Below are 15,823 nucleotides of genomic sequence, written 5' to 3'. Positions count from 1 at the left end.
TACAAAGTAATTAATTTCAAAGCATATAAGTTGTTGGAAACTTTTAGTTAGTTTTATAAAGTTAAATTTGACTTAAAATCCTTATTAATATGATCTTAAAATTATCTGAAATCTATCATAATGAGATTTGTAGTTTGTTTAACCAATTATGTTATTATTATTAAGTTCTTAATGGAATATTATCTAGTTTTATATTTTAAATGTATATGTTTCACGTGGAAAAGATTTTACGTCAATTAAAAATAAAATAATAATATATAAGTGAATGCAAATTTTATACTTTTATAGTGTTTGAAAAAAATAAATTTATATGCAATAGCTCCAAAATATTTTCAACCTTCATCATCATCAACATGTTTGTTCTAAAATGACCAAGATATACTCTAGAAAGGTCACACAATAAACATTTTTGAATGTTTTTCCTTCAATTTGATATGTTTTCCTCCACACACCTAAGCCATCAAAGATGTATTGCGTAAAAATATCTCCAAAATTTAAATAGAGGCGATGCGTATAAATACACTATGAAACTCAAGTATGTGAATAAAAAGTGTTAAAGTGAATAGATAATATACCTCATCAATAATATTATTTTTAATGGTCTCATATTTATGTAGTTGATCCTAGATCATCTAAACAAATTACTTTTAAAATGATTTAGAATTTTGCCAATCCATCTTATATCTTAATCTCTCTATCAATTATATTTGTTTTCATTTATGTTTTTAACTAGGATTATAATGCTATTATTATTTTTGTCGAGATGTTCCTACAAATACAACTTCGCCTTATATCACAAAGTTATTTAAATCATAATAATTTTAGTGACATGTTATTATTTCATATTGACCAAGATGAATTTAATCATGATATTCTATTTATAATTATTTTACTATGAAGTTTAAAACATTCAAATTTATCTATTTCTACTAGTGGTGGATATTATAAAAATATATTATACTAGTGAAAAAAAAATTATAGATGAATACAAATGGGAAATGTTAAAGATAAAATATATCAATTATATATTAGTTTTTATATATATGAAAACAAAACTGCGTGGTCCAGTGCCACCTCAGACCTAAAAAAGCTCCGGTGACTATTTCTTACACAACTTTCATATAAACCATTATAATCCAATAAAAAGTTAAAAATATTATTCAAAAAAGTTTGAATACCATTTAATTTAATAAACTAAAATCTCAGTGATCTACAAAGTTTCTCAAAACTATTTAAGACGAGCTTCAAATCCAATATACAAAAATTCTTAGTCAAATATAAATATAGGTAATTAATTTTTCTCAAATATCTCACATTAATACATATACAATTACTTCACCAAACATCATTTCTCTTACCTGTATACTTTAAGAAATCACTATAAATGGTTGAAGGAACACCACCCATTTAAAAATAAAAATAATCAAACCTTAGTCACGAACCAAATTAGTCCAGAAAAATATTTTTATCAATCGTTCAATTCAATATCGTGCTTAAACATTAACAAAAAGGTAAATAAAAGATTTTTATAGCAAAAAGACATTTATTAAGATACAAACTTCAATAATTTATATAAGATGATTTTTACAAAATCATTTAAATATAAATTAATTTTAATTTTTCAAAGAAACCATTATATTTTCTTATAAAAATATTTTTCAATTTTTTTTAATGTTTCTAAAAGTATAACTTTTATTAAACAAGTATTGGTTATATTCTTAACATTTTAAAACTATTTTTAACAAAAAAAAAAGCTTGCACCTTTCAATATTTAATATAAATTATTTTAAAAAAATTATTAAAATATTTAGCCAACTACAATGCAAACTACAAAGATTACATCTTTTTTGCAAAACGTTAAATACCTAAAAAAATAATTATGATTATTAAATATTGCAGGCCCTATATGTATAGCACACATTCACTGAAATTTTCCATACAAGAAACCAAAACGTATATAGGGTGGTTGCCTTTAATTGGCATATAAAGATAGTTACTAACATCAAATAAAAGAATTTCTAGAAAAAAAAAATCTCTTAAAATTAGTTGGAATCACTTAATGAATTCAAATAATATAAATTTTCTCATTTAAAGAGTTTAGGCATGGGAGGCAAGTCTATGAATTATCGTTTTCATTTCATTCAATACTTTTCACAAAAGTCAAACTAACAGTACTAGGAGAATCCTAGTCCACTTTGTACATTTGAATTTTTATATAAATTAAAACTTAATATCATTATTCATTTTAATTGTATGTATTTATTTAACTAATATATACGTATTACTATTTTTTATTTGATGTATGTAAGTTATAATTTGAATAAAATAATATTTGACAAATAATATGCACTACAGATTTATGTAAAAAATAAAAAAAGCACACAGCTATTGTGATGAAATACAAAATAAATAAGTTGTATGCATAATCGTTAGTGAATGAATAGTATATCTTTATTATTATTTAGTATATAATTTTATAACTAAAAGAATAGTTAAATTTAAAAAAAGATCAAATGAAAATATAATTAAATTAAAAAATATATTTTAAAAAACTAATAAAATATTTATTTTAATTAAAAAAACCTTTTATTTAAAGCATAAAATTGAAAAGAAAAAAAATATAGACACAAGAAAGAAAATTTCCCTTAATATATAAATATAGATACACACTATCATAAAATTTTTTAAGAAAAATAAATTAGTTAACATACAGATTAAGAAAATAAAAAGTTACACAAATAAACTTGTATAAATTGATTTGTATATAAGTTAATTTTAATTAATGAATAACTTTCCATGTTCTCTTATGAAAATTTATTCGTATATGACGTTCTTGGTTCTGTGGTATTAGTTTAGCATAATAACATGGCGAGATGATATAATGGTTCGATAGAGAGTGAAAGATTTTCATATAATTTTATATTTGACTTTCTTGTTATCTCATTGAATATTAAAAGTATATGTATTTTTTATTAATAAACAGGGAGATTTTTTTAAAACTGAATAATAATATAGATTATTCAAAAACAATTAAATTAAGTATTTATATTACTCTGTATAAGTATGGTAAAATCATCTTATATTAAGAAAACAATTATTAATTCAATATTGCATTTGTATCCTGTAAAAATAAAAACTACAAAATCTTTTTGTTTGGTCAAAAAAGTGCAAATACATGTCTATCCTCCTGTCCCTTATACATTTATTAGACAGTTGATGTGAAATGAGAGACGAGAATAAGATACTCTGGAATATTAGTTAAGGTTTAATTAGTAATACAGTTTTGTTTTTTTTGTAGATTAATTATAAAAATGAAATTACTAACTAAACCTTAATACATGTAGATATTTCAAATATACGTAGATATTTTTTTATCAAAGAGACAAACTTATTTTTAAGAGAGTAAAACCACAACTACAAATTATGTCTATGTAATGTGACGAGTGCTTGAAGCTCGATTTGATTTTTAATATAAAGTTTTACATTAACTCATTAACTTAATTCAATCTAAATCATAATTATTTACATGTTTTTGTTTGTTTTTTATTTAAAAAATAAATTCAATATGAAACTAAGTAAGTTAATTGCATAAACTCAATAATATAAATAAAACATATTTTTACTACTGCTTCTTCTTCTGCTTCTCTTCGTTAACACAAATCTCTTCGACCAGGAAAATTAACCCATCTCTCCCTTTCATTCCATCACATTGTCTTGGAAATTCTATCTCATTTAGACATTTCATCGAGCATTCCAAGGGTCTTAATGAATGATAATAATGCATGAGTATGGTTGAGTTTTCTTGCTTCAAAGTACAAAAGCATTTATCTTTTTATAGAATGGTCCAATAAATGGTAGCTGTAGGTTCATCGTGCTAAGCTAGCATTTCATTGCCACCATTGATATAGTAGGTTGTTTGAGTTCACTGTTGGGAAAAGATTGGTGGACATCAAATGCCTTTTAACATCCAGAGAGGAAAAAGGAAAAGAGAAATATAGTTATGATAGGTGATATGATCTGTCGAGAAAAAGGAGACAATAATATTAGGCATTGATTGAGTGTTTGATTTAGGAAGGTGTGTACGTATCATTACTTTTCTCTGTCTATATATGTGAGTTTGAGTATATCACATTTTTGGAAGCAAACAATAAAGCATTGTTATTTAGATGCTTCATTTTGTCGTCTCGCGTGACATATGTTTCATAGTATCCCTTCTTCCCAAGTGCAGAGCGTCTGTTTCTAGACCCATATGCTGGTTGTTTTGTCCCTGATAATACTCCCGAGGATGTCATCCCTACTGTCTTGCAGCCAAGTTCATTGATGATAAACGGCTCCATACAGTTAGTCTTAATGATGGAATAAAACAAGTACTTGCTTAGTGTGTGTATGTTTCTGAGAATAATCCTATATCCTCTTAAATTACGATTTTTCATTAAGTACTTAGGTAGTTTATTTTGATGATATTGCATAATTTGATATGGATTTTCCTTAAATGCAGCTAGTTTTTGCATCAAGGCACTATAACAGTATATTGTTTTCTGCAGAACAGTTGTTACATATTCTGATGATTAGGTGAGGCACTTTGTATTCAAATTTACATGGTATTGCACAGTAGTGTGAATAAGGCATAACAAGGCACTGATATTATGGCAGATGGAATCATGGAGAAGAGAATTTCAAAGGGAAGAGAATGAAGGTGACGAAGACGGTTTTGAAGAGTTATAGACAAGCATATTAGCTTCATAAGGTCAAACTTGAAATGGGCAATAGAGTATGACATATATCTCAGTGTGACATATATCTACAAATAAAATAAAAGTGGAAAGACAATAAAAGCGATCCACCACCAACCACCTAAGCAACATAAGTATGATCTAGCAGTCCATTTAGGGTTTCCAACGATGGTTGTTGAAAAATGGTGAAAGAAAGCAATAGTCAACAGATAATAACTTGGTGTGAAAAACGAAAACCCGTCCTACCAATGGGGAGCTGGAATTTACTCAACTAAAGGTCACATGCCACCACATGACTCTCTGAATACGACTGACTAATTCAAATTCATGGTTTAGGAACATCATTCTGTGTGATTAATGAACTATATGAGTTGTTTAAAATTTCATGGAATAGATTTACCAAAACTGTGACACCTCTACTCATCTGATTTACCTCCATTGGAACTGATACTAACAATAGCAATTGTTTCAAATTAGTATGATTCATTGACTTTAAACATTTTTTGTTAAAATAGTTGGAGTCCATGAAAGTAAATAGCGTGACTAAAAGAATGTCTTAAGAATTTATTTTTATTTTTTTAATTTCAAGGACGAATAAAAGGTGATGTTTAACACTTTTATTAGTAAAAACGGTTATCTTTCTAGACGATACAGCTGGTATATTTTAGGCAAATAAGATTTTTTTATCAACAGCTGGTATATAAATATTGTTGGCATGAAAGCTTTTTACTTTCGGGTAACATTAGTACAATGTGTGGTAAGTTTTATAGGCATTACAATTGTACAACTTCTGTATACAAATATCTATTTACTGTCACATTTAATGAACACAATGAAATTTTTATAGAGTATTTTCTATTTAACATTTCTTGAAAAGAGTAATACATTATTAATAATATATAATTAAATTTTAAAGAAGCTTTAAAACATATATTATTATCGTCTTTATTATCATTCATACTTGCAAAAACTGATAATACTTTCCTTTATTTCATGCCTTGCAAAAAATTAATTAAATGATCGTTGTTGGAGTACTTAAAATATAGTCACTTTAAGTAGAATACGTTCAAATAATAATAAATGGTGTGCCTTTCATTGAAAATTAATAATGCATTTTCCAATACACTTTTATTAGATATCTTCTATATTATATAAATTTTATATTATACGGTAGACATAACAATGAATTATATATAAATGATATAAAAGTTAAATGTCGTACTAGACTGGATCTTTAGAAAAAAGCGAGATAACTTAGAAGCGAGGGTGTAACAGAAAAGGTAAGATTACAATAATGAAATTTGACGGTTTCCTGAGAAACAAACGTGACAAAGATAAATAACATTGTTTTCCACCTGTATATTGGACTGATAATATTTAAGGGGAAACAACCCCCACAAAAATACAACACCAACTCTTCTAATTCTTCTATTTTTTACTCTTTGCATGCCATAAGCTTCCGGAGCTCTACTAAATTCTCCAGCTTTTCAATTTCTTTTTATCTTAACCGTTTTCTTCTATCCTGCAAAAATGTTTATCCTCTTTCTCCAAAAGAAACACAAAACTGGGAATATTAAATAAATGGATCAGAACCAAAACTAATGTCCATTATTTTTTTCCTCCAACTTTCGCCTTTTTCACGGGTTTGCCACTAGTTTTCTTAAACTTTCGCTTATCACCACTTCGTTGTTCTGATTTTTCATGAGGATTCACGTCTTCAAACTCCACTGGCTTTATTATAACACCTGGTTTCTTCACCACCTGCATATGTAACACTATACTTACAAAACGGCTACAATAGATACACTCATCTTACAGTATTTTTCCTAAATAGTACCACCCAATAAACAAAGTTCTTTCCTTCACCAAGGGTAAGCAAGACCATCGACATACTATTTTCAATTACTTTAAACAAAAGCTGTGATTCTTTTCGACACGGGAAAAAGTCAAGAATATTAATGAAGTACTTACTTCGGGTCGGGTAAGAGGACCAATTGCAGTTGCTGGATTAAATTCAGGTCCGATGGGCACACGCATGCTCTGTTCAAACACCTCTTTGGAAGTAAACGGGAAAGGCAGTGATTTAGTATGCAGTTTTTCAGCCTGCCATATCCAAAAGGAAGTACAGAATTAAAGCCAAGACAAATTAATTGACCCACATAATAATAGGTACAGAACTGGTCAGCATATACTGGAGCACGAGGCAGTTGGCAACATTGTTCGAACAACAAAGTTACAAAACTAAAGCTCGACCATGAATACATACTAAATGAAAATTTTAAGCAATATAATACCAAATAATGAAGACAGGAGTCTTGAATAATGAGGTAGGAGTGAAAATTTTAATACAAATAATAATAATGATAATATGTATTAATAACATTACTGTTCATACAAGTAAAAATGAGGAATATTATGACAATCCAAATAACTCCCCAAATTTCTAATATGAATTGTTGCATGCATTGAAAAAAATACGGAAGGTTCAAAACCTTGTATATGATGACACTAACCTTCTTATCTATCTTTTCAGATATAATCACGTTTTTAAGCTGAGCATCCTTCCTCTTTTTGAGTGCCTCTGCCCTTTTTTTCTGGGCATCTTCATGTTTTTTCAGCATCCAAGATGGTAAACCTTTCTTTTCCTGTATATGTGTCCACTGGCCCCAGCCAGGAAGTAACAGAGGCTTTTCTGGCTCAGGATTTTCTTCCTCGAGGATCTCCTGCTTGTCCTTTTCAAAATCCCCTTCTACATCATCCCCTGCAAACGCTTGCCGAATGAGCTCCTCTTGAGAAGGAAGTTCATAAGGCACTTTAGAAACAGAAGACAGAATTCCATCCACCATCTGCCCTACACTATCGGTATCACTATCCTCTCCAATTTCCTTTTCAGCATCCTAATATATTAAAAGGATCAAATATAAGGCTAAACCAATGAGATGCTTTATACTTGTAACAAAATAGAAAGAGCTTATACTTTTTTATTTTGCCTAACTGGCCCTGTAAGGTTTGGAGACTTCTTGATAGTTGTGTTTTCATTTTTGTTCTTTGCCTGCTTATCACAGATACGTAAGTACAACAGAACAACCACTTCATAAATGGAAAATATATTTCTTTAACAAAAGAAACCAATTAAAAAAAGAAGAAAAAAATTAAATATATATATATGTATATATTAAAAGCACTCGAACCTTTTTCCACTGATCTGACACAAATATGGAAACTTCACATGTAGTTTTTGGCCCAGGATTTTCAATAATATCATCAATGGTCTGTGAACAAAAAATGCATTAAATGTCCATTAAGAAAAACATCAAAATAAGAAAAAATACAAAAAAAAATTCCATCACCTTCAACAAAGATTCCTTGTGAGTATCAGTGTCTTCTTGAATTACAACTGAATCCTTGTTATGCAAAAGGTGACTTCCCATATTCTCCATGTTGTCACTTTTGCCGATTCCCAAGTCATCCTCACTATCACTGCCACCATAGCTATTATATGATTTTACCTTAACACTGGTATCAGATATTTGAGCTTTGGCTGGTCCAAATACTTTTCGACCACTGGTAGAAGCAGCTTTTGGATCTTCTAAGCTACCAGAATTTTCCAGTTTCTTCAAGGAATCTTCATATTCTTGGAAAGCAAGGTTAGCTTCTTCAACAGCTTCCTCTCTTCTTTTCTCCAATCCGCGCCTCTACATCAGACCAGATCAAAGGAAGACCACAAATCAATAAGAAAAATTACGATTTTCAATCTCTATATTGAATACTATAGAGAATATATAAAAATAAAATTAACATAAAGCAAAGATAACACAATTCATGCAACAAGATAATTCACGTTAAAATAATTGAGTATTTATTCACAGTATTAAGAACAAGAATAACATTTACACAGAAATTTCTTTAAAAGAGAAGGAAAGGGAAGAGGGCAGGAATGGGTGTTACCATAAAAGGCAAAGAAAGCAATCCTGATTTGGGAACTTCATTCTCTTCCTCCAACACTTTCATGGTTTTATCTCTAGCTTTTCCCAAAAGCTTGTAAGCCCTCTCCTGATCAGAACCAGCAGAGTTTTCAAAGTCATCCTCATCACTGGTATCTTCACTGCTACTGCTGCTATCCTTCATAGAGTGCATTTTTCTAGTCAATTCAGCATGTCTTTGATGTTGTTCAGCTATAGCCGCGCGTGTTCCTTCATCTTGGCTATTTAAGCCACGTTGTATAATCCGCTTAGCCCACCGATTCTGGTTTTTGTGTTTTAGAGTCATACGTTCCTGTACCAAGTTGAAATTTTAAGTTAGAAAGGGATTGATAGAAACAATTTTCCTGTTTTAATTATGAAGATACATTATATCTTGGTAGACTACATTTGTTAAGAAATATATCTTGAGCTATTATTTCTTCAGAAATGATGATATACCTCGGCCCTTTCACGCTCTCGTTTCATGGCATGTTCTTTAGCAGCTTCGGGGTCCATTTGTATCTGAGAAGCTTCTGCTTTAAACCTATCTTTCTTCAACAAACGATGAAATGTCCTGGACTTGATCTTTTTAATATGCTTTGCCTTCATTTCATGACGAAAAAGAAGGCTCCGCATTTTAGCAATCCGATTTTGTCTATCTTTCTCATCTTCAATAGACACCTATCAGACATAATAAACCACATAAAACAATTGATAAGGCGCAGCACATCAGTAATTTCTTTAATTATACATTAAAAACATGGGTTAAGAAGACTATTCAATAAACAGACTTCCAAAGCTGTAATCGAATGTTCATTTTATTCTTTTACTCCAACAGCACACATGGAAACATTGTATGGGACTTAGAAGTTAAAACTAAAATTGGGATAACATCACTCAAGCTGAGACTTAGGATTTTGTCTACCTCCATGTAGCTGCCAGAATCATAAGTGTTATTTCAGCTTATGTAGTGTGCTTGGAAGGAACCCATTATTATTTTTTGGTAGAAGTGATACATGTTTGGAATCTTACAAAATGAGTTGTTAATCTATTCATCCAAGTTATTAGATTTTTCAACATGGTACAGTAAGAAGGTGAAGTAATAGGAATATTGAATATGGTAAGATTGATTAAAAAATGAGAATTCATTGTTGACTTTTATGAACAAGCCTGATCCAAGTCTACAGTGTACGGAGAATCATAATAGTTGTGGGACTGAACAAGAAGTTGCTGCTTTTTCCAAAATCTATCGTGCACCTCCAAAGTATATATAAATCCAACCTTATTTAAGCACATCACTGAAACAAATACCCTTGTCACCTCCACCCACACAAATAAATCAGTACAGTGACGAAAAAAATGCCACTGAAGTTCCCCCTCGATCATGCCAGCTAGTTTGAGCTGACCTTTTAATCTTAGTAGGCATAAGGAAAATATTTTGGGATGAAAAAAATCTAATTTGAAGAATAAAAAATGTATATACAAGCACTTTAGTCTAATAAACAAATTTGAGTTTGACTGTTTGAAAATAAAATGCTTTGATGTATGCGAACCACAACTGAGTCACCTTCACCAATGTCTAGTCAAGACATTTCCACGATAATATCATACTCAGAAAAGGATTATACAACAGAAAATGAAAATAAAAAGGGAATCAGAAAAGGAAAAGTTCAATCAGATTCCGAATTCCATGATGAGCTCCTACCAGTAATGTCAAATTCAATTATTAACTATGTTAATAGAATTCATACCTTGTTCATTTCAAGAAGCTTAGAACCATCATTTTTATGGGCATCCGTTACTTCATTGTCATAAACTAGTGCAGCTATTTTCTTCTCAAATTCAGTTCTGGGTTCAAATTCAGAAGCTATTGCTCCTACAGTTGAAAATCCTAGATTCACATCTTCATCAAAGAAAATAGTTGGAGCCTCTCTATTTCTCTGAATAATATGCTGCCACTTGCTGACATCTTTCTTTGATACTTCATAGGCTGCTGTCCTCTCTACCTTTGCTTGAACTGCCTTTGAAAGTGGCGCATGAACAATTCTACCATGCTTCATAATTTGAAGCTGTCTCTTCCGAAGTTTTCCATAAGTCGGCTTTTCACTAAGAGGATTCAGTAGGTCCTCTATGCTAATACGTGCATTACCTTCCCCAACATCACGACTAGGATTATATTCAGGTCCTGGATATAGCTCTGGGATAACAAAGTCATTCATCGTCTTCTTTTTCTTCTTATTCTCTGCATTTTGATTATTAAGGTGTAAAGCATATCGTTACAACATTCTCTCTATGTAACATTAATGAAAAAAAACTGGTCCAGTATTCCTCCTACATACTGCCAAAAATTAGAGTATATGTAGCACAGACACTACATGGACACGACAACACTTATAATCTCCAAAATGCTGGACACAGAAACACAGATATACATACATACATAATCTCACCTTCAAAAGCCTCACTAGGCATACCAGTAATTGCTTGTAGCATCCTTGCATGCCTCCCATCATCTTCTTCTCCAGAATCATCACTTTGAACATTTTCATCCTTCTTTGTCCCAATGTAATCACTGTCCCCACTTTCATCATCAGACTGCACATTCTCATCCTAAAAATACCAGTGAAGACATGAATGAAAATGATATGGTACAAACAGGATAAGTTAAATTTAAATTTAAAAATTAATTAACCAATCCAACCCAAATGTAATATTCCAAATGTATTTGAATATAAATCAGAGATATGAGATTTCGTAAGGCATTATAAAGATCATCACAGGTTACACATGAAATTTTGTGTTTTTTTCATCTTTACAATACTAGTAAGTTGAATATCTGCCAGACTGTATACAGACTCGTTTGGTGTAATACAAGGTGTTGCTAGTCTCAAATGCTTTCTCCATTAGACCTTGGATGTCACATGTATTTGGTTTGTTGGATGTATTAAAAAGTTTCTAACATCTGCGTTGGCCAATACTAAACAAGGATTGCAGACATTGCGAGGAAGAATGCAAACACAAAACTAGGAAGGGACGATAAGCCACAAAGGGGAGCATAACCCTTCTAGTTACCACATTGAGAGGACTGTTTCACATTCCATCGCATGCACGCCATTGGAGGGAAGAAAAAAGCTAAAAATTGAAAAAAGAAGGAATGGGTTCCAACACTTTCCATTCTCCTCCAATTTTTATTTTTCAACAAGTCAAACAATGGGTCTTAAACACATTCCATTCCATTCCCCTCTCTTTCATCTCCTTTCATCAATTCAAAGGTGTCCTTAATTAAATCAAGCTTTAATAATAATAAAAAAAACAACAGATAATAGAAAACAGTTTTCAATATCAACAACTGAAAACGAAACTAAACCAAACATGCCCTACTATGACAAACATTTAAGCAAGTTAACCACACGAACAATATGAAAAGTTTATATGACATTATTGTTGAAAAAGATCAAGAAAAGAGAAACCTCAATTTCTTCAGAGAGGTCATCATTAACCGAAACAGGGTCGTAACGCTTATTTTTCCTAGACTCTTCCTCTGCCCTCTCTTCCTCGTATTCGTAAAGGTCGTTGTCGTCAGAATCGGCACTCTCTAAGGGAGTTGTAGGGTTTAAACGGTCAATCTGCTTTTGCAAAGAAGAAGGCAAACGAGGGCCTCTCTTCTGCCGTTGTAAGTTTTGCTTCTTCTTCGACTTCTGATTTTTCCAGTTACCTCCCCCCATCTCTTTAAGCTTCATGGTTGCTATTACAAGAAGACTTATTACAAATTTAAATCAAGCGTATAAAGTACTAAAGGATTATCGAAATAAAGTTTGAGAATTTCAAAAAAACTTAATTTACTATAACTTCAGACATAATTGTCCATATCTCAATTTAAAACATCATTCCCAGAAATTTCTAAAACATCATTATAAATTTTTTTAATTTTACTTCTCTTTCTTCTATCAATTCATTAATATCTCATAAACATTCATTTTCACGTTTCATACAAGCATAGTAATCAGATTTGGTTCCAAACAGAAAATTTAAGCACATGCTATGCGTTAGAAACTCTTTAGAGAATGAAGGGAAACATGGCTTTCATGGTACTACAATTCTTGAAGTAGAATTCAAGCAAGATCAAGTAAGGAGTCAAGTCATCAAAGATTAACATCCAAGCACATCTGAACAGTTCTCTCACACCAAAATCAGATTCAAAGCCAGATTTAATAATCAGATTTTGCAAAAACCGTTTTACTACAAGTTCATAGGATATTGATTCACTCTTTCCCTTGGTTCAATCCTAGTGTCTTATGATACTTCAGGAGCTGATTTCTTGTTCAGAATCATTTCATTCTAATCATTATCATGAAAGACACTTAAGCTCAAGTCTTCTCCCCCATTTTACTCAAAAAATCACTATTAATAAAAACAGATTTTAACACAATTAATAAGTAACTATTCCATCAACTCTGCAATTTATAAAACCCAAAACAACTTCCACCAATATCAACATAACCACATGTTCAAGACCATCAACATTTCCAGTACAACTAAATAAGCCAACCCTTGAACCCCTTAATAACCCAACAGAGCATACACAATTGAAACTTATCACCCCATCCATAAAAATACCCAAAATTTTATTCACAGCTCTATAATTCTGGATTAATTCCAGTTTAACACGCCCATCCCTAGAACTCCTTTAATTCATCCAATCATATTCGTTAAACCCCTGCACTATTTAACTTTATATGCATATCAATCAGAAACTTAATTATACAACACGGATTACCAACTTCTTAATTTAATAACCACAAAATCAAAACCCAATACATATAACCCTTGTGTAATTTTTTCATTTAACAGAACAAAAACCCAATTGTTATATCCATAAGACACAAAGCACAAAGAAATTTCGAAGCAATAACAACAGATCGTATCATATCCCAACAATAAATTCAAGCCAAGATAGCTCCTCATACCCCCATTATCCTTATCTTTTAACTACTTCTTATTACCCATTTTCCTTCAATAAACTTTCATTTAACTACTTCTTATTACCATCATTTGTCACATATACTGGTAGACATTGTTCACAGATATAATTAACCCCGTCAATTCCTTACTTATGTTAATTCTAACGCATACACCTTTATTTGTAAAATAATTCTTAGCATACAAACTTCAGATAATTAACTCTTTCACTTCTTTCCAAGAGTAATAAGATAGTGAATTTTACTTCCAGCGTTCATAATCTGACCTTCAAACTTAAAGAACCAAAAAAAATAAACATCCCTTTCGTTTCAACCAATATTCCCCTTTATTTCCATCAATCATACTCTTAGTATTTAGGACCAAGCAAGCATAACATTTGACAAACTTCATCAATCTTCATGCATAGCAGCTTTTAAATTGTTCCTTTCAAACCCAATCATCGTACTAACAAGCTTTTCTACTTTAGCCTCATTTTAACCCACCTAAAGTCTATATTATACTTGACTGAAGCAGAACAGGTAAAACCCAAACAACCAAACACCATATACTCGTTTATTCTTTTAATATATCATCTCCCAACTTCATACATTATTATCCACGCACTTAGTCCATACAAAAAAACATGCGACAACATTCATACAATTTTCCAGAACTCATTTCATCATAATACACTCAATTATCCAAATACCTTAACTCAATGACAGTTCTCGGAGCATACACTATAAAAACCCCTTTTTAACAACACATGACCCCACTAATTCAAGTCATAAAATTTCCAGAACATACAATCCAAAGATAACGAAATACAAACCCAAACAAGCACTCCACTTTCTCAAACAATTTCAATGAACCCAAACATGAACATAATAGCTCCCCATACCTGGTTCGAAACTTCTCTTAGTAAAACCCTTGAATCGAAAAAACACTTGAATCGAATCCCTTCGCACCTCCCGTGCTCACGATTCTGCCTCGCTTTCTTCCTCAACCCTCTCTTCACCAACCTCTAATTTCACACTCGTAGAAATCACCCAAAAAACCCGAGAACAAAGGATAAACCCGGATCTTTTTAAAATAAAAATAAAAACAAAAACACAAAACCCTTCTGGCTGTGCCTAGGGTTAATACTAAGATAGTTATGAATTTAAAATATTATAATTTTAAACATCATAATTTTTTAATAATAATTAAAATATGTTTATAGGCATTTATAAAAAAATTAATTAATTTTTTATTTAAAAAAAAAATTAAAATAATATGTATGAGTGCATATCATATATTAAATTGATCAACAATATAATTTAAATTTTATATATAATTGATATTTTGGAGATTGATATAAAATTTAAAATTTAAAATTAAAAAAAAATATATTAAAATACAAAAATAATAATGTATTAGATATTAAACTATAAATTTAAAATATATTGTTATTTTTACATTATATCGATTTAAAAACAAATCAAAAAGATAAAATTATAAAATAACTTTTAAGAGAAATAATTTGTTACATGACAATGTAAACCATTATTAATAATATATATATATATATATATATATATATATATATATAATTTTTTAAAATAATATTATTATAAGAAATAAAAATAATATATATGTTTTTAAATTTAATTTTATTAATGACCAAATAATTATAAATCATAAAAAAGATAAAATTAAAAAGGAAACAAATAGTATAAAAAAATTATATTATAAATATAAATTATTCTTTAATAATTTATTAAATGATCAAACAATTGAAAGTTATAAAACGATAAAATTAACAATAAAAAAATAGTACAACCAAAAAATAAAACAAATAGATAAAAAGGTGAAATAAATGTTATGTTCATGTAACAAAAAAAGTAAATATAAATAAAAAATAAGTTAAAATATAAAATAAACAGATAAAAAAGTAAAATAATTTACACACAAATAACAACAAAATAAACATAAATAATAAAAAAATTAAAAATGATAAATGATTAAAAAATTAACTTTTTGATACATTTGTCATAAAATAAATAATAAAAGAAATTTACTAGTATTTTATTTTTCATATTATAATATATAATAGATTATAAATATATAAGGGTGAAATAGGAAAATTTAAATTTGAGGGGTGCACTTTTCTTTTGCATTTTTAAATTT

The 15,823-nt window shown here is 29.7% G+C and overlaps 1 protein-coding gene across 1 annotated transcript; it reads right to left on the bottom strand.

The window, feature by feature from the left end:
* Positions 1-6,002: 6,002 nt before the first annotated feature.
* On the bottom strand, positions 6,003-14,762 carry LOC108329391 (uncharacterized protein C57A7.06). The gene is made up of 12 exons (XM_017563569.2): positions 14,556-14,762; positions 12,166-12,440; positions 11,146-11,305; positions 10,447-10,937; positions 9,155-9,376; positions 8,682-9,008; positions 8,084-8,428; positions 7,925-8,005; positions 7,711-7,785; positions 7,247-7,630; positions 6,705-6,836; positions 6,003-6,494 (listed from the first exon to the last, which is right to left on the bottom strand). The coding sequence occupies exons 2-12, from the start codon at positions 12,433-12,435 to the stop codon at positions 6,342-6,344; spliced, it is 2,640 nt and encodes an 879-aa protein (XP_017419058.1). The 5' UTR covers positions 12,436-12,440; positions 14,556-14,762; the 3' UTR covers positions 6,003-6,341.
* Between the last annotated feature and the right edge of the window lie 1,061 nt (positions 14,763-15,823).

The sequence above is a fragment of the Vigna angularis genome, chromosome 2, assembly GCF_016808095.1.
Source record: "Vigna angularis cultivar LongXiaoDou No.4 chromosome 2, ASM1680809v1, whole genome shotgun sequence".
NCBI lineage: Eukaryota > Viridiplantae > Streptophyta > Magnoliopsida > Fabales > Fabaceae > Vigna > Vigna angularis.
This window is presented reverse-complemented; position numbering and strand designations above follow the sequence as displayed.

Excerpts from the sequence above, each read along its gene's own strand:
- LOC108329391 (XM_017563569.2), bottom strand. The coding sequence starts at position 12,435 with ATGAAGCTTAAAGAGATGGGGGGAGGTAACTGGAAAAATCAGAAGTCG. Across the intron at positions 9,009-9,154 it reads GAGAGCGTGAAAGGGCCGAG|GAACGTATGACTCTAAAACA; the intron begins GTATATCATCAT and ends AACTTGGTACAG. Across the intron at positions 8,006-8,083 it reads ACAAGGAATCTTTGTTGAAG|ACCATTGATGATATTATTGA; the intron begins GTGATGGAATTT and ends TTTTGTTCACAG.